General features: G+C 44.3%; 1 protein-coding gene across 5 annotated transcripts; it reads right to left on the minus strand.

Annotated features, from left to right (window-relative positions):
• PANK2 (pantothenate kinase 2) lies at positions 1-9,470 on the minus strand. 5 transcript variants are annotated; one of them, XM_010580752.1, is made up of 7 exons: positions 9,236-9,434; positions 7,931-8,184; positions 6,754-6,930; positions 6,375-6,498; positions 3,785-3,910; positions 3,083-3,321; positions 1-2,799 (listed from the first exon to the last, which is right to left on the minus strand). In XM_010580752.1, exons 1-6 carry the CDS (start codon positions 9,341-9,343, stop codon positions 3,271-3,273), a joined length of 840 nt encoding a protein of 279 aa, XP_010579054.1. In that variant the 5' UTR covers positions 9,344-9,434; the 3' UTR covers positions 1-2,799; positions 3,083-3,270. The 5 variants fall into 5 exon arrangements, with proteins under 5 accessions (XP_010579054.1, XP_010579056.1, XP_010579055.1 ...); XM_010580754.1 differs by having other exon boundaries at positions 1-393; positions 2,643-3,321; XM_010580753.1 differs by having other exon boundaries at positions 1-2,047; positions 2,643-3,321.
• Between the last annotated feature and the right edge of the window lie 9,590 nt (positions 9,471-19,060).

Here is a 19,060-nt window from a genome sequence, read left to right on the forward strand (position 1 = left end):
GAAGAACAAGGCAAGAAGCAAACAAGAGAAAAGTTTCAAGAATATAAAAATAACTGTAATATTTTATTACAAGAACAACAACAAAAAAAATTTACAAAAAAGTACAATACATCAAGGACTTTGGTGTTGGACATGACCACACAGGATCTACTCAAAATCCACAGGAAAAAAAAGGTGTTAACACACACAAGCGCGCAGAACGAACAGGGGGAAGAAAACCCGCAGGACGCTGCTCCCAGGGACACCAGCCCGGCACCTACTCCAGCGCCTCGGGGCAGGGATTTCTTGCAGGCTGCGGGGGCTTCTCTGCTCTCCACAGCTTCCCTCTGCGTAACAAAATCATTTCAAGGTGGCTCCTTCCTTCCGTCGGTCTTCAGCTCCCAAAGCCTACTGCTATTAAAAAAAACAAACCAGCCATCCTGTATGTTAGGAGGATTCAGAGGAGGATTATACACCCTCCCCACACCGATGTGGTCTGTATAAAACCCCTAGGACTAATTAAAGCTGAGAAGCCCGCGGCAGCCCAGCGCATCGCTGAAGTATTACACCAAGGAGCGAAGTGGGTCCTGGGCACAAAGGCATTTCAAAAAGCCGAAGTGTGTTTCTGTTTCTTTTCCACAAATCAAACCAGGGCCCGAGTTTTGACTGTGAGGGTGGGTGACCTGGCCGAAATGGCAGCCGGCTATGTGCCGTGTGTTACCTTTTATATGGTAGAGAAAGAGTTAAGGCAAGTCTAGAAAACCTACAATCAGCAACTGGGAAGTGGAGTTGGTTTTAATACACCTACTTAGGGTTATCTTTTGTGTGATTTCACAAGAAATGAAGAATAAATCAGGGCTCAGGTGCCCTTTGTCCAGAGAAGCTGTGGCTGCCCCATCCCTGGAAGCGTTCCAGGCCAGGTTGGATGGGGCTCTGAGCAACCTGGACTAGTGAAGGATGTCCCTGCGCATGGCGGGGGGGTTGGAACTGGGTGATCTTTAAGGTCCCTTCCAACCCAAACCACACAACGATTGATTCTGTGTTATCCTGCTCCAAGCCCTCACCTCTAAAAATACCAGGTTAGATTGAACGTGGAGTGGCATACAGCTGAAACCTGCACTATACTGCAGGAAAAGCACACAAACTGTCTTCCACAGACAGCACACAGCAAAGATTACCTTTCATGTGAACACTACTCTCTTTTTCTCCCCCCCATTTTATTGTTGTTCTCAAATTACTGGATGTATTCAGGAAGTTCCAGGCCCACGGTTAACTGAAGTTGAGAAAATGCCTTGTTTTACGCTGTGTCTGCTGTCTGGAACACTTACCCAGCAGAGCTGACAGCACAGGCTTTGACAGAAACAGAAACATCTAACCTTAGCAAAAAGTACGTCTCCCAGATTTGTAGTTTCTTCCCTTTTCAGGCCCAAAAGAGAGGCCGGTGCCGTGCTACAAACCCAGCGAGCTGTGGAGCACCTTGTGAGTACTCTGATCTCGGGCTGCAGCAACAGGTAGAGCTGGACACGATTTGCTGTGCTGCTCCTGCACCTCTACTGCACGTCATTGCGGCCAAACTGCAAGTTACCGAACCAGCACAGGCTGTCCAGCGCTGCAATTGGTCATCAAAAGGCGCATCGGGATCAGAGAGCTGAAAATCAACTTCTCTGGAAAGAAACCATGACCTTAAAAGATGTGTTCGAGCCAGGACGACAGCCATTCCGATGTCCTGCGATAAACCCCAATAAGTATGAACTGAACTGGTGCGCGCTTGCATTTCCACAAAAGGCTGCTTCAGCTTGCTCACGGAAGGACGGCTTCTACATATAGCTGAGCTGCTCAGCTGGAAAGCCAGAGCACCGTATTGCAGAGAACACTCTGAAGTAGTATCTCCGTTTAGCTTACATCATCAAGGGAAGGTGCAGATGGCTTTTCAGAAAAGCAGCTTTTTCCACACTCCCTGACTGGAGTGCAGTTATGCTGAAATAACTGATGCTAGTAGCACGGCCAAGAGAACACGATAGAGATCATCTTCATTTCATAACGCGAGGTCCAAGCCTGGGAAGAATTTCTGCAAAGAGCAGAGTGAAGCAGAGACAGGAGGAAGGGCGGGCAGATTACAAACCATGCGCATGCTGCTTTTCTTTTTTAAACTGCTGTCTGCTATCAGCATCTATTCAGTGTGCAGTAAGCCATTTCTAAATCCGCATCCTGAGAGCGCAGCGTCTTTAAGGGTTCCAGACTGCAGCAACCCAGTTTGCAGGCTGTATGCAAGACGGCACGCACAGAGAAAACAGAGGAGAGCACAGCATGCATATGGGAAGGAGAGGTTTCCCCCGGAAACCGAAGTAGTTTAGCAGTTTATAAATGTAAAATGGAACATTACAGAGAAGATGCCAAGTGTATGACTGAAAAAAAAAATAATTTCTTTGGTATAGTTATATGCAGCCAAGTTTTACACAGAGAAAAAAAAAAACAAACAAACAAACAACCCCCCCCCCACTTCATCCTCAAATTTGCTCTTAGCAGATCTCAAAGTCAGAGGTTGACAGACACTCCCAACACTATGCCAGCACTATGGCATACCCCAAAGGGTACTGTGGTCTGTACAGAAGTGTTACAGGCTGAAATCAGAATCAACCTGAGACACAGGATTTGTGCCTTACCTTTTGTCTCTCGTATACATAGATAAGAAGCTGTGGTAACAGGAATAAAGCCTTACTGACAGCACAACGGTGTTTGACAGGCCACTGTAGGGTTCAGAGGAGACAGAAGCGGTCTGTATGGTTTTTACATGCCAGGGCTGTGCTGATATTCTTTCCCCTTTACAGACAATTAACAGCACAATGTGAACACAATGCCTTTCGTTTGCGGAACACAAAACGCTGCAGCTGAACTCTATAAACTGTGAACTGGGTAGACATTCAGCACTCAAAGGAATCTTGATGGAAGGAATAGAGTGCACATCTATTATGTCACCACCACTAAACATGGAAAAGACTACCTAAAAAGGGCTGTTTGATGTGACTGAATGCCCTACAGATGTTCCAGACAGAACCACCACCTTGGGACAGTACATTTGCATATATACTCCTTTTAAACAAACCTGTGTTGTAATCGAAGATTGGTTTCAACTGTTTACAGACAGAAACGCAACAGTCCTTTCCTTTTCTGATTAGGTCACGCACAATTAGTTTAACAGTCAGTGAACAGATGTTTTAAAGCGAAACTTGGGCTTAGTGACCCAGGAAGTGCCACAACTTCATAGGTCCAACGTATGGAATCTGCATGGAATTAGGCTGAATCCAGGAGTTCCAGAAGAGCACCGACTGCACCAAAATAACCCTGAAGAGAAGACAGGAATATATATTAAAAACTCAAACATGGGCACACACCTGACACAAGAACAATATTGCGCATACAGTGTAATTTTAACAACTTATAAAGGACGGTGGAAAGAAATAACTATAGGTAGGTACATTACAAAATAGATTCTAACTATAATCGCTGTATTGGGAAGCAGAACTGCACAGAATCCTCTATACTGTCAATAGTCTTAAAAGAAAGTTCACAAGCAAGATGAAATTGGTAGTAAACAGTTCTGATATTAGCTACTGGAACAATATATATGTTTTTTCTGACCCTACACTGGGCATTGCAGTAACTGTGGCTGTAGTAAAAAAGCACTGGGATCCTGCTGCACAGTGTGTATCATCAACAGCTACAGACTCCACACGGCTGTTTCCAGAGCGTTCGAAGGATTTGCATTTTGCCACGAGACAAAATAAATTTAAAAAGTTAATTTCACCTCATGTTCCAAGAAAAGTGCTTTTAACTGTCCCTTCGACCAGTAGTCCAAAGCATATGCCAGAAGCCTCATTGAGATTGTATTGATCCGAAGGAAATTGCCAACGAACACCACTCGATTAATGTTCTGCAAGTATTAAGGGGAAAAAATAAAAAAGGAACATTAAAGCTAAATTCCATTTTCTGCTTGCAACGATGAAAACCCCACCTTAGAGTAAGAAGAAAAAAAGTTACACTTCTAGTGCCTTTTAAAAAAGCACAGCATATTCAGCTTTTCAAATACATTTTCCACTGAGACTTGATGAAAAACAACCAGCTGAAAGCAGAGGGAAATCACCAGTCAACACCAAAGCAACCAGATCCAGAGAAACTGCATCACCCCAAATAGCTGCTCCTGGGAGCTAAGGAGTGTAACTGCCTTGGTGAGTGGGGATGGGAGCTGCAGAGAGAAGAGTTATAATCCACTTGCAGCTTTCTGAATTTAGAATTCTGAAATTGGACCCAAAAGAGACAATCTGCAAACAAGAGACCACACTGAGTCGGCTTGGGGTCTGGCAGCAGCAAGAGACAGTTCAGAACAGCAAGGTGAGACCAGAAAGGTGCACTGAGATGGTCAGGAACTGCACTGGGAGCGGCCAGAGACTACATCGAAAGACAAAAAAATAGAACTGTACTCAGCACTGGTGAGGCCGCACCTCAAATACTGTGTTCAGTTTTGGGCCCCTCACTACGAGAAAGACCTTGAGGTGCTGATGGGCAGCGAAGCTGGTGAAGGGTCTAGAGCACAAGTCTCATGAGGAGCAGCTGAGGGAACTGGGGTTGTTTAGTCTGGAGAAAAGGAGGCTGAGGGGAGACCTGATCGCTCTCTACAACTGCCTGAAAGGAGGTTGTACCGAGGTGGGGGTCAGTCTCTTCTCCCAAGTAACTAGCAATAAGACAAGAGGAAACGGCCTCAAGTTGTGCCAGGGAAGGTTTACATTGGATATTAGGAAAAATTTTTTAGCGAAAGGGTCATCAAGCATCGGCACAGGCTGCCCAGGGAAGTGGTGGAGTCACCATCCCTGGAGGTATTTAAAAGACATGTAGATGTGCTGCTTAGGGACATGGTTTAGCGGTGGACTTGGCAGTGTTAGGTTAATGGTTGGACTCGATGATCATAAAGGTCTATTTCCAACCTTAATGATTCTACGATTCTATGAATTAACTGCTGAAAGTGTCAGGCAGGATCTGCAGAACATTATAAACATCCACAATTCTCTCAGAAAGCAGTACCAGCCAGGTCATTTTAAGACAGGCTGTTTTTCAGACTCTTCCACACTACCTGGAAACCCACAGATCTAACTACAGCCTTTCTAGCTTAGGAATTTGAATAGAATGGTTGATTTTTCACTATGAGATCCTTATACTGGCCAGGAGCACTGATCATCAAGTGCCATCTACTCTCTCTGCCCCCAACTCTGGCCTTTGACCCATCATTAAAAAAGCTGAATGGCTCTCTACTGTTACTTTGGGGGTGGCAGGAAGGGAAAAAAAAAAAAGAATTAGAAACCCATAACCAACACAACTCTGAATGAAAGGAAAAGACCAACCAAGTAGTGATATTTTGGATTTAAATCAGACTTCTAGACAAATTTTCAATCCTAAAATAGTTCTCCTGAGCCAAGTGATGAACTCTGAAGCTTTCTTTTCTCCAGCAAGAAAGTAATTTTCAGTTCCTCCTTTTACCAAGGAATCAGGATCAAATCCCATCTGCTCCTTCACTCATGTCCTTCTATGGATTTTCCTTCCATACCCACACTCATTAATGCTTTCCCCCTAACTATTCAGCATCCTCTTTGCATTCAGCTGTGTACTCTAGAGTGAGAACTCAACAGACGTATTGTGGGCAAGACTGTTTATAATATGTCTTGCCTTGTTTCAGCAGTAAATGAAGGTAAATAGTGAGCATCTGCCAACAGCAACAGGAGCCAGGAGGATGCTTCACCCTGTTAGCTCATCCCATAGGAACAGGCTCAGAATGGAGTGGAGAGCATGTCTCTGTTCTTTCATAGCCCTGTACAATGCTGCTTGACATGAATGCAACAAGGCAGCACTGTAAAGAAGCTGAAAGCACAAAGATACAGGAACGGCCGTGGAAGTGGTGGGACCTGACCGAGAAATCGAGAGCAACTCGTAAAAACAACACAGGAAAGGCATCCAGCCTCTACACCCCTCTGCCCCACCGTTCCTTCTCTCTCAGCGGTCCCAGGAGCTGTAGTTTATCGCACACCTACCGTTCCTCAAACCACCGCAGAGAAGTTGTTGAACTCCTGACCACGCAGAGGACCTAATGAGACCAACAGCCAACCCCTAACTCATTCACAGCTCTTCAGTTCACAGCACAATGGTCTGGCTCAAACTACACAGACGGGCAAGGACAAAATTTACTGAAGAATCTAAACTGAGCGGATTACAACTTACTGAACATCCAAAAAGATGAGTACGAACACGCACCTACAGAAGCGTATGCAGGGAAAGAGAGATACTGCGTGACAGTAGCACACAAGTGATGCTTCAGACAGGAAGCAATGAAACAGATTTCCCCTTAATACCTCATTAAGTGCACACATCCGTGCTATGGAGCCAATGTTATTAGTGATGGTTATTAAAGTAGCCTTCGCGAGGTCCTCTTTGCTGACAGATTCCCGCTTCTCCTTGCTCATCATGTTTCCAAAGCTGTAAAGACAGGTTTTGAGTTAAAGGTCCGTTTGCATCAGAATTCCAGGAGAAAATGGGAACTGCTAATTTAGCCAAAGCGATTCATCTTGAAGTATTTATTTTTAATTTTAAAAAGCGTTGCTATCAGTAATTTAGATCTGTTAAAACAGAACAGCAGAAGGAACGGTAGCTCTCCTAAGACATGTAAATCCAGTTTTTCATCCTTGCAGAATCTCTAGTGAAAATAAAAATCAGAATCAGTCAAGTCATTACCTGGATGCTACAGCCCAGCCTGGCAATCCAAATCGCTCGTAGTCTCCTCCATAAATGTCCCGCACTAGTTTGTCGACTTTGGTACTGTCCCCATGGGACGCCATCTCTAGGGCCTCTTCAAAGGTGGAGCAACCAGTAAGAAGGCAGCAGAGACCAAAAAAGGTTCCCCCTCCAAGGCTGCAATATAAAGCAAAATGAAAGTCACCCGCCTTGCTTCTAAAGGCACAGAGAAAGAAAATGGCTCGTTCACTGAAAGCTCGGATTACTCAGCTACGCATCTGAGTTAGCTCAGGTTGCCCCATTCCTTCAGCTTCTTTTCTTCGCAGTGACAGCAATCTTGGAAGAGCAGCAGTTTTCTTTAAATCTGTTACTTTCAAATAACTTACAGCCTTCTGCAGAGGGCATGTTTCTAAATGAGAAATTAATTTTCTTATTTTACAATATCCACCTTCTTCCCAGCGCTCAGAGAAGTCAAAATAAATATTAGTCCTGAGGGATAACTGGAGCATTAGGGCACAGCTATTCAAAATTTAGGAGAAAAAACTATGTCCTGTTCACTTTACTGTGCACACATGCCAAGAATGATGTATAGTAAGAGTGAGATCTGTACTGTGAGGGTTTTTTTATTATTATTGCTAACTTTCAGGAAATTCAGGAAAGCTTAAAGCCACAGAGCTCTTTGGCTTTTCCTGGCAACAAGAGCCACATCTTCGAGAAGGCGAGCTGCAGCACTCCAGCAACTGTCTGGGGAATTATTGCCGTGCCAGCATCCCTTCCACCAAAACGAGGTAACTTTTGGAAGTCAGGATGCAAACCTCTACTGCCAGGATCAAAGCTAACAGTTGTTAACATGATCATTAGGAGTATATTTGGGATAATCCCAAACTATGGGATCTCTCTGATGGCAAATAAAACACTTTAATTTCTGCAGCAGGGCAACTGAAAAAACAGCTGCTAAAGAGACTGGCTGCAGTAAAGAGACCAAAACATGAAATTCAGATTCTCTTTTCCAGAAGGGATCTTTGTTGGCAGAGGTAAGGGACTGCAGTAAAAGCAGGAGCTCGGTCATTCAACTCACCACCTTTATTGCAGCTTGTACCTGAAAATGTCATCTACAATGCAGAAATGCATTCCACACTCTAAAATAAAACTCAGTTTACCTCCACACAGAACTCACCTGGTGCCCGTTACCCGTTTATAGTTTTCTTTTGAATACACAGCCAGAATGCTGACCCCTGAGCCAATGTTCACCAAAAGGAGAGGATACGGATTCTCCAAGTTGAATGGGAGCTTCTGACATCTTTCAGCATCCGTCGGGTTTTCAAAATAGTAGCACTCTGAATGTCCATTGAATCCAACTGAATCAATGTACAAAACTCCTTTAATAAGGCAATCGAGTTCATCTAGCTTACAAAGCTGAAGGTCACCCATCTGGCGGAAAAAAAAAAAAAATGAAAGAAGAATATTCAAGAAGTAGTTAGGGATCTCAAGTGTTTATGCTCAGGGCTAGAAAAATGCATTCCCTGCCAGCTAAATTCAGCTATCTCCATTACTCCCTGTAGTGGCTGAGAAAGAAGTACAGATCACAGGAGGGCTCCATCTTTCTCCACGCACACGGACTGCCAACTACCCCAGCCCTAAAGTGTGCAGACATGAGAGAGGAGGGAATCGAACAACAGGATCCACAGATGGATGCCAAAAGGATCCCATCAAATTCCATGGGCCTGATTTAGGACCTGACTAAGGCACTAGCATGAAAAGCAAGGAAAAATGAGAAGGGAATTAACTGTTTGACAAAAAAAAAAAATCCCCTAAAACCCATCCCCAAAAACACACAAAAAAAGGAAGTTATGAAATTGTTTTCCCCTCATGTCACTGCCTCAACTGCAAAAAAAGCCTCTTTATTTGGTGCATTTTTTCAAGCCCTGGTTAACCAAAGTATTTATCACACATGTTTTTCACTTATGAACAAGAATCAAACTTATAATGAAGCCACATGATGATGTCAAATCCCAACTACTAACCTCCTTTCAGTTTATTTACCACCAAATTTCACTGAACCTCAGTCAGCTCACTCACACGTGTGTTAGAAATGACACCACATGAGCAAAGGAACAATAAAACAAATGTTAAGCATGTGAAAGACAGCAATGAGGAAAAAACCCACAAGACTGAGATCACCATAATCAGAGATTAATAACACAGAGAAAGTCTTGTAAGAGCACACACCATGGAAGTTAGTGAATAATTTTAGAGTTAAAGGAATGTTACATGCACTTTCAGAAAGAAAGTATCTTAATCTGGAGATGTTAACTTGACTCCACATGCTATTTCCTGAATCAAGCTTAATTTGAGTTAGGTACACTCTTCCAAAGCTAAGATTTAGAGAAGTTTTAGAGTCTGCAGAGAAAGTTTTCTAGTTTTAAGCTTTTAAAAAAATTCACTACCAGATCCTAATCATATAGAAGCCAAAAATGCATACTGTGCGAAAGTCCTGCTCAAATTTGTACGCTCCACCTCCCGTGGCACATAAGGTAGTATGGAGGCTTGAGAAGTGTTTTTCGCTTCCCATTTGAATAAAAGCAGGCATGTCATGAGTAGGAAAGCGTATAAAGTGCAGATTGCCTTTACGTCCACACAGGGTAAGGTCCTTTAGTTCAAGGTGCACATCCCGAATGCCTGTAGATCCATAGGCTACATTTGATGTCAGGTATTTGCGGATGCTTTTGAGATTTTCCACTTCCTCCTCCTCCTCTTCAGCAGTGATGTCCTTTGGTTCAAAATAAACAAGTTTGACCAAGGTCCCTCCAATATCCAAGCCAAACCAAGGAAAGACTAAAAAGAGGAGGAAAAAAAAAAGAAAAAGAAACAGGGCACGATACTGTCATACCAGCAGCAAAATAGTTATAAACCGAATTAATTAATGCAATTCTCTAGGGACTACAAAATGCAGGCCTGTTTGATCTGTTCATTTTCAAGTGGAAAACAAAGAAAGAAATGTTAGCAGTCTGGTCTGCCTTTGAGAAGTGCAGCTGAGACTCCTCTGTACATGAGCACGACTCCTGTTCTGAGATACCTCCTGTTCAGGAGCTCCCAACATTTGATATGCAATACTCAAAATACTTACACCACCACCATGCAGCACTGAAGATGCACACAGCGCTGGTCTGACAGTATCCATACACTCGCCTGATGCTGCCGCAGTTTTAATCCCCAGCTATTTTATAAAGTTCTGATTCAGAGCCAGAGCCAAAGATAATACCAGTGCTTTTACATCAAAGGGATGTACAAACGTTAACTAATTACAACACATAACTGAGGTAGACAAGTAATCTAAGATGCCCCAGGGAGACAAAAACAAATGTCTAATTGGATTATTTTATTAGTCAAATTCCCCCATGGTACAAAATATGCATTAGTGTCAGGCCCAGCAACATTTACAGCTGTATTAGATAATGAGCTTCTTGGAAAAGATCAAGAGAAAACCCTGATCAGATGGAATCTGCGATTAGAGCTGAGAACTGGAACAGATTAATATTACCATTAATGAGCTAAAGGATAGGCTAGAGCTAACAAGATACATGGGCTCCAGAGCAAAGAGAAAAAATGTAGCCACATGTTATGGCTTATGGCAGCAGGATTAAACCCTTACGCTTTTTTCCAAAAATAAAAAAAGGAATGCTTAGCAAATAAACCTGAATGTGGCGTAGATGTTACTAACATTCCTCTGGAAAGAAGGATCTCAGGTTTTAGTAAAATTCTTACATGTCAGAGACAGGCATGATAACATCCTACTGTTATTTTTGCAAAATACGTTTGCTCATCTGCAGACAGATGAGCGTGCGACATGAAGAAGCCCTTGTTCCTACCGCCACTTGAAAGCCGGTATCCTTCTGGTTAAACTCAGGGAAGCAGCAGCAGCCACCCCCAGACCGCAGAACTGCCAAGCGAGAACACGTTCCGCGTCCCCCCGTCCCAGCAGCGCAGGAGATGCATGCCAAGGCCCCGCCACTCGAGCTGCAGGAGCACTAAGCAGTCAGAGAGCAATACCCAAATACCCAGAGGCAGCACTTAAGAAAGCCGAACAGCAAAGGAAACAACTCAGGGACAGGAGGGGAACTCACTCCGAAAGAAAACGATCTTTGAAAAGCCACAAACCCGACAGGCAAGCACATGTTTGAAGACGAGGTATTCTCTCCTCGGCGGGTTAACTTGGTTGCTGTATAGAGTGGAGGTAAAACAGCCCCTTTTAGAGCATCACAGTTCCCCAAGAGCTGCTAGAGCCATCAGTTACCCACGTTATTTTTAAACCACTCAGCTATTTTTACATATTTACATAGAGGCCACCCCCAACCATCACCAAATGAAATCTTGGAAGAAGATGCAAACTCTATTTTAGGAGGCATATCCAAATCCCAATCACTCTCTATTTCTAATGCATTTACTTCAAACAAGAACAGACATAAAAATAACTATTCATGAATGAGGGAGAGACAAATTTGAATCACAGTCCAACGGAGAGAGAAAGCAGGAGCAATTCAAGGACTTTTTTCATGACAACTTCTTATTCCATACTCCAGAATTCAGAATTGCAAACTCTATCAGCATTTCAGGATGGAAAGCCTACTAAGTGCTTTACTTGGAGAAAAGTTTAGCATATGTATGTGATTTCAAGACTCCTTCAAGAAAACTTTACTGTAGCTAAATTAAAGTTACTTCTCAAGAGAGGAATGTTGGCTGCCTGGGCCTCATCACGTAACATCAGAACCATATCCCCAGGGACACCACACCAGGAGGAGCACCCTCACAAGAAGGGGAGTCCAAGACCCCAGAGTATAAGTGAAGGGAAAGGCGGGGAGGACAAACTCCAGGATTTCTGTACCCCCAAAAGAAAGGGCCTTGTCATGGAGGAGTGTGGCAACAGCAGTGACAGAGACCACGACCAATTCATCAGGGAGATGGACGCCCTACGTCGGCACGGCAGGCACCAGGGCAGAAAACAAAACCCACCAAGCATCCACTTGCTTCACTCACTTGTTCTTCCTGACACCTTAAACCTAAAAACACATACACAGGCCCCCCTAATGCCATATTAAAGCCAGCTCCAATATGGCATATACATCCGTCAGTCAGCAGTTCCCATACTAACGGCAGAATAGGACATCCCACCCCCTGCAAGTGTTTTGCCTTTGTTTGAATGAAGTCCCAGATTTATCAACTAACTACCGCAGAAAAATGCTTTGAACAAGGATCATGCTCTGCTATTGAGAGAAGAAGCAATAAAAATACCATCAACGTCATGCAGGTAAAAATAGGGCATCGGCAGCCAAACCAGAGCCTTCTGCTGCTGCTCCAGTCCCTCCAGTGACTGGAACTGGTAAAGACCACTCTATTTAAATACCCAGTTCATGTACAGGATCACTAAAACCAGTTTCTCCACATGCACTGTGCTTTTCAATACTGCTTAAACTCTGTTGGAAAACTAACAAGCTCTACGCAAGAAAAGGAACAGGAAGAGGCTTCCCATGTTACTCAGCAAAGTCTTCTCCTGTCTGTTGTGGTCACTGACATCTTGGACTCCCTTTTCACAAATTTCCCACTCTTAAAAGCACTCGGCTGCTTTGTCATCTCTGCTCTGACGAAGGGATTGGTTCCTGAAAGCTCCTGTCCTGGTGCTGGGAAACCTCCTTTTGATTTCTGGAATATATTTGTTCCTGTCAGGACATGCAATTTTTTTTCTGCATTATAAAGCCTGCACTACTGCACTACTACCCCACCCTGATATTTAGAGACAGCAATCCTCTCCCCAACCTCACTTTGCCAGGCTACGCAAGGGTAAAAATGGAGAGAGCATAGGATAGGAGAGAGAGCAAGGATCCTGGAGATGCCCTCATTGGGGTGCAGCAGAAAAGTATCCAAAAACCTAAGGCACGGTGCCCCGCTGAAGCCACGTAACTGAAAATGCCATACGGGTTGCTTCATCACAAGCTAACGGGCTTCCACTTCAGAGTAGACACTCAGCTGGCAGTACAAACGTTTGTTCAGTAGAGTAACACTAGTTCATTTTAACGTTGGTTGTGAAGTTCACACACCAAACTCCTACATTCAGGAACACAAACCTTCCAGATTTTAGGGCATGACAATCACCAAGTCAGTCCTTCAGTCTAGAAGCTTTCCTAGTCACAAAAAAAATACAGCAGCTCCTTATAAACTTCATCCCAGCTTATTCTCAGTGCCCTTAAGACCTTCAATTTTTTAATATATATAAATTTGTTTTTTATTCTGGTGTTGCTATAGTTGCCACTGAACCAGCAGAACATCAAGCGTGGGGTTAAACCACACCAGTTATCCACTGTCTGGCCCACCAGAAGACATGGCTAACGGGGAAATAGGAATGATGCCTGCAGAGCTGGGTGTAAACTGCAGTCAGGTTGTGTCCAGGGCTTACCAGTCTTCGCTCAGCACTGGCCCCGCTAAATCCCAGCTGCCCCAAAAAGAGCATCCAACGCCCTGTGGAGGGACACAGCCTCGGACCGGAGCTGGCTTCACACACCCGTGCAGCACCAGCTGCAGAAAGCCTCTGCATGGAGCAGCTGGTGTTCTCCATCTGCCAACGGCTCGGCTATACCTTCAGTAAGTCACCAGGGATAAATTCTGAAAGACAGCCTATTAAGGTAATTAACTTAAACCAAATGATTCTTAATTATGGATCTCTCATTATATACATCCCAGCCACAGGTTAAGAATCCAGGGAAGAAGCATGCTAGCTCAAAATTAAGTGCTCCTTCACCATACTGTAAAGTAAAACCTGCAGAGAGTACTCAAATAATTTGGGGCACGGACAAAACTTCCCCTATAAACCCGTTTTTGTGGGAAAGGGGCATGGCACACAAACAAGAGGAGGAAATTATTTCAGCGACATGTAGAACGGAGGGTTTTTTTCCTCACGCTGACAGGAAGTCAGCCAACACGAACATGCAGGGCAGCGACAGCTCTTCCATATCTGAGCACTAGAAAAACCCATGCCTCCAAAGGGAGGAAGGAGGAAGCTCTCTTGGATGAACGCCATCACCATCTGCTACTGAGAGTTCTCTTAAAACACTGATTTTTCCCAGCATCTACAGTGCAGTTGAAAGCCATCCAAAGATCTTTCCCTCTTAAGCCTCCGAAGCGTTTTTTCCAGGAGAGCTGCTGCAGAAGACGGCAGATCTAGAGCAGCGTAAGAACTGGTGGCATCCAGGAGCCTTTGGGCAGCCTGGAGGCTGATTTTTCTCAGTCAGAAGGTTCTGCTGAAATAACCAGCGCAAGAAAACGCCAGCTTTAATGGCTGAGGCAGAAAACGCAAACGCTGCCTCTCTGCACCACCTTCCCGCTGCTACTTGGAGCCCTCCATGCTGGGAAAGAGCCTCGCACGGGTCTCTCCTTTCCAAGCGCTCACCAGCCAGAGAACGACGGGGAGGACGATAAACCCGTAGGCAAAGCATTGCAGAAGCATCGCGGTGCAAACCTCTGGACTCTCCTCCTGCCCAGCACCTTCTGGGAAGTGTGTTTAGTCTCTCGCTGGGTACCTGGACATTTACAAGAAAGGCAGGAAATCCTCTTCTCAAAGAACTGCCCTTCGTTCAAAACCTTCTGCAGTCTCTTTCCTTAAAGAAACTCTCTACATTACTTTGTTTGTTAGCACAATGACAGCCACTTACCCCACTCTCAAACATTGTTTGACAAAAAGACAAAAAATAAATCCAACTGTATTCAGCGTGAAAAGTAGCAAGGGTACAAAGAAGGTGACTTAAGGAACTGGTAAAATTGTGGCACCGCTCAGCAGATCAAGCACACAACAATGAGACTTATTTTCATTTGCTTCCCTAATGCAACACACTGCAACAGCAGTTATAAAGTATCTTAAAGCAATTTTTTTCCCCAAGAAAAAAAATTGTTCATCTTTTGGCCTGACAATTGTTTTCCCTTAGCATAGAAACTTTTAAAAAGCAGCTCTACACATACATTTTCATACACACAATGTACATACAGCTCTTTGTCTTAAAAATAAACCTTCTTCTAATGGACAGATCTATGGATATGCAACAACAAACAAAAGAGCAGTTTGCAAACAAAGTTAAGGGCTTACAGCTCCTACTAACACAGAAAAGCTGAAGGATACTATGTGTTCCCACAGCAAGAGCTGCCACCCTCCCTTCATCTTCAAATCCCTTTCAGAGTGAGACTGCAAGCTCCTTGGGGCAAGAAAAATATAATGCCTTTATTTGTTATGTAAATTACTTTATAAAATCAGACACTATATAAATAAAAAACCCACAACAGACTTATTCTGAAAGCTGTAGAAGTGTCAAGATGAAAGAGGCGATATAATTAAAGATCTCTATGGTGGATTTTCTTCATACGACAAGCAGCTCAAGTTGTATTTCAGACTGATCCTTAAGTTATGAGCCAATTATATCAGAAGCTAAAAAGATTAGCCTGCGGAGCAATGAAGACTGACGATTTAGTTGAGCGTATGACAGCATCTCTACGCTTACTCTAAAATATTCAACATTATATTTTAATATTGTTATACCATGATGGAAATTTTACAGCTGGGGAAAAAAAATATTCATCAGCAGTTAATATAAAGCGACACTAAGTCTACATATCCTCCCATCTCTAAAATAGGCTCTGCTAGGAATTCACATTTCATACACAATTCCAAAATACGAAAAGGTATTAAAAAAAAAATCAAAGCTTAAATTACGTACTGCAAAGGAGCTGCCAAAACAGTATTTTATTTGTACCTCTACTTGGATACTGTGTATATTGAGAATTTAAAGCAATGTGTACATTATGTCTTTGCATGATTCTGATAAGAGATACTAAAACTTTTAAAAAAAAAAAAGGTATCAGTTGAAAGGACTACAGAATGGATGAGGACACGCTTTTTTCTTTTTTTTTAACCATACACACATACATTTTTAGAAACTATTTGCAGGATGCTCTTCTTGACAATTTAGGTATAGGCTTTCTTTTGGAATTCCTTAATACCCTACAATACAAATACACTTTAGGCAACTTACTTACCCTCCCTTTTGTCAGTGAAACATTATGGATGACGCCTGGCAAAAGCATCAAAAAAAGCTAATTTTTTTTTTCAGAGAGCTAACAAACAGACTACAGAAAGGAGAAGCATACTTTGTTACCCAGGGAAATAACCTGAACTCATCTCTTCCAAGGAAACCGGGTTTTCAGGAAGGAGCAGAAGAGCGGTGCAGCAGCACAGGAGAGCCAGGAGAGAGTAGGGGAAGGTGAAAAGGGGGGAAGCTGATGAACTGAATTGCTGACCTATTTCTCTTACCATAAGGAAGATTCGTTACAAAAAATACTCCCCTGCTCATTATGATCTGGTCATCACTGGTTTTATGCCTGGCACTTAACCCCACCCACAGCAAGCCATTCAGTATCCCATGGTTACATTAAAGTAAATGTAAATGTGAACATCCTCTTTTCTCATTTGGGGTATTTCCAGTCCAGTTTTTAAGTGTAGATTTCAATAATGGTACCGATAACTCATTACCAGAAAGGAATTCTGTATTGCCTCTGGAGCTGATAAAGCTTTTTCTGTATTATCATTTCCACCTGTACGAATAACCCTGTCAAGCTCCCCTTCACACCCCACCAACATAATACTCCAAAGCAGCTAGGAACTTCAACAAATCTCTGCTTCACAACGTTTTCAGGGACACTTCTCGCTCCCTTCCGAGGGCAGCAGCGTCCTTGACTCCTCCTCCTTTTGCCTGTGACATACTGAAAATCAGGGTTGCACGGTCTGCAGTAAAGCTCTTCAGTTCCTATGAAGCGCACCAAGAAACATTTAATAGCCCGAGACGCATGAAGGCACGCAGCTCGGACATCGGTTGGACTGCTGCAGGTCAGGTTATTTCAGATACATCCAATCTAATTCCCCTCGGTCCCAGACCTTCCCCGATCTCTGCAGTGAAACAGCTCTCGCTGCACATTACGGGTACAGACAGACGACTACAGATGAAGAAAGATCACGAGCTTGAACCACAGCCCGCTGAAATCCTTTCATTCCTGGGGAAGCAGGGCTCATCTGCCAGGGCATCTGCCAGCACAGGCAGGCAAGACAAGCCTCAAGGTCACTGAGCTTGTTTGCCACATACCAGCAGCAGACAAGTGGGAGCTAAAGTAGGACATTTTTGATCAGACGCCCATTAAGCGGTTTGCTTTCATTTAGGCTTGCTTGAATCTTCCTTAAGGTGGGATCGAGCATTTTAACTTCAAAACGTAATTGACTCTGACATCAGACGTTGTCCCTATTAAGGGATGTACTTGCTCCAGCACATTTCTCTTCCAATTATCACAAAAATCATTTAGGAAAGACAGGCTATGGTGTAATCCCGAATCGTACTACACTGACCTTCCAAACTGGATCCAAATCCTGTCTTGGAAGCTACCAGAACACCTTTTTTCCTAAAAGTATCCCACACCAGTGTCAGCGTTTAACTTTACCACAACAAACCAGAACCTCAACGGCCAACTTCAATCTACATTTTCCATAAAAGACACAGAAACTGCCCCCGAGCAAGGCAGAAAAGTATAATCACCTAATGCATAGCTCTATCTAAATCCACCCTAATTTTCATACCAGAGATCTCCTACATTTCCCTACAGCTGGCTGCAACCTCTTAACTAGCATGTCTCTAATTAATAACCCCACAGCTCCCATTGGTAGGTTTTGCTGTGCTTTCCTTAGAACAACAGCCACACAAGCGGACTTTCACATACAAAGTAGGTTTTGCTGCATCTAAATCGTGAGGATGCTCGCCACTACTAGTGCCATTACACCCCTCTGCTAAATTCCTCTTTCATCCTATTAATTCCTCAGCAAGTGAAACCCCCACAGTCACCTCAGTTATTTAACATTAACTTTACAGTCATTTCCTGGTGCAGGATCACTCCTGTAATCCAGCACGATCTGGAAATGAAAGGAAGGGAGAGGCAAAGGGAGTGCGGGTTAGCGCAGCTACGCTGACACTACATTAGCATTGCTGAGCTGCACTCGCCTGGAATTAGTAACATAAGCAGCATCCAGTTCAGCAAATGTCTTAAAAGGTCTTTTGATATATAATTCTTGTTTTTCACACTAAGACAGGGCAAAAGAGAAGCTTCCTTTTTTTCCCGCAACCAAAAAAAAAAGAGAAAGAACGCTGTTTAAGACACATTACATTAATACACTAACAATAACGTCTCAGCATTAACAGCCAACGGACCGAGTCTTGCCACGAGATGCACGACAATTTTGATTCCTGTCTTCAGCCTGGACTCACTTGCTGACATCCTTTTAATAGCTGCGCAGGCAACGGGGAACTACACTGATGCTATCTCATTTTCAGGGTATGGCAATTTCCTTCCAACAGGAAGGACTCCAGCACAACTAAAGAAATAATCACTCAATACCACTTCAAACACAGCTGAAGTAAGTCACCAGCCACAGCCACCTGAACGGCAGCTCCTGCTGCTGCCAAAATGAAGGCTGCCATCCATTTTGCACCTAACTCACTCCATGGACCGTTTCTGGCACGGCGTTGAAAACCCTGGTTTGGTCTGTGCCCAATCCCAGCCAAACCTGCGGGGTTCTCCCCTCCCAAAATTTGCGCCACTCTCTTTGCCCTCCATTGCTTTTCTTCTACCAGTTACCAGTCCAGCCGCCCAGCCCTTGCCCCTGGCTCTGGCTGCACACACTGGCCCCTCTGTCTGTCCTTCTGTCTCCTTTCCCTCGCCCTCTGTGTCCTCACCAGCGACCTTCCCTCCCTCTCTGGTCCAAGCTCCCCAACTCGGGCCCCTCAGCACCCACCACAGCCCCAACCTCTGCGTCCTGCCCCACCAGGCCAGGCGCCATCTCACCCTCAATCCCCCTGAGCTCTTGTGGCTCAGCTTGTCCCACCCTCCGCCCCAGCCTGGTGAGCCCCTGTCACTGTCCCACCCTGTCCCCACTGTGCTGGGCCCATGTCATCACCCCACCATGCTGTCTGTCCCCAAACTGGCCATGCTGGGCCCATGTCACTGTCCCAACCTGTCCCCAGCGTGCTGTCCCCAAACTGGCCATGCTGGGCCCATGTCATCACGCCGTGTCCCCACAGTGCTGTCCCCAGACTGGTGACATTGGGCCCATGTCACCATCCCAACCTGTCCCCATGGTGCTGTCCCCAGACCGGCCATTTCGGGCCCATCATTCACCACCGTGCTGTCCCGGTATCCCCACATCCCCCCCACGACTCCCCCCTCAGGAGCCCCC

The sequence above is a fragment of the Haliaeetus leucocephalus genome, unplaced genomic scaffold, assembly GCF_000737465.1.
Source record: "Haliaeetus leucocephalus isolate CR32 unplaced genomic scaffold, Haliaeetus_leucocephalus-4.0 Scaffold741, whole genome shotgun sequence".
Taxonomy (NCBI): Eukaryota; Metazoa; Chordata; class Aves; order Accipitriformes; family Accipitridae; genus Haliaeetus; species Haliaeetus leucocephalus.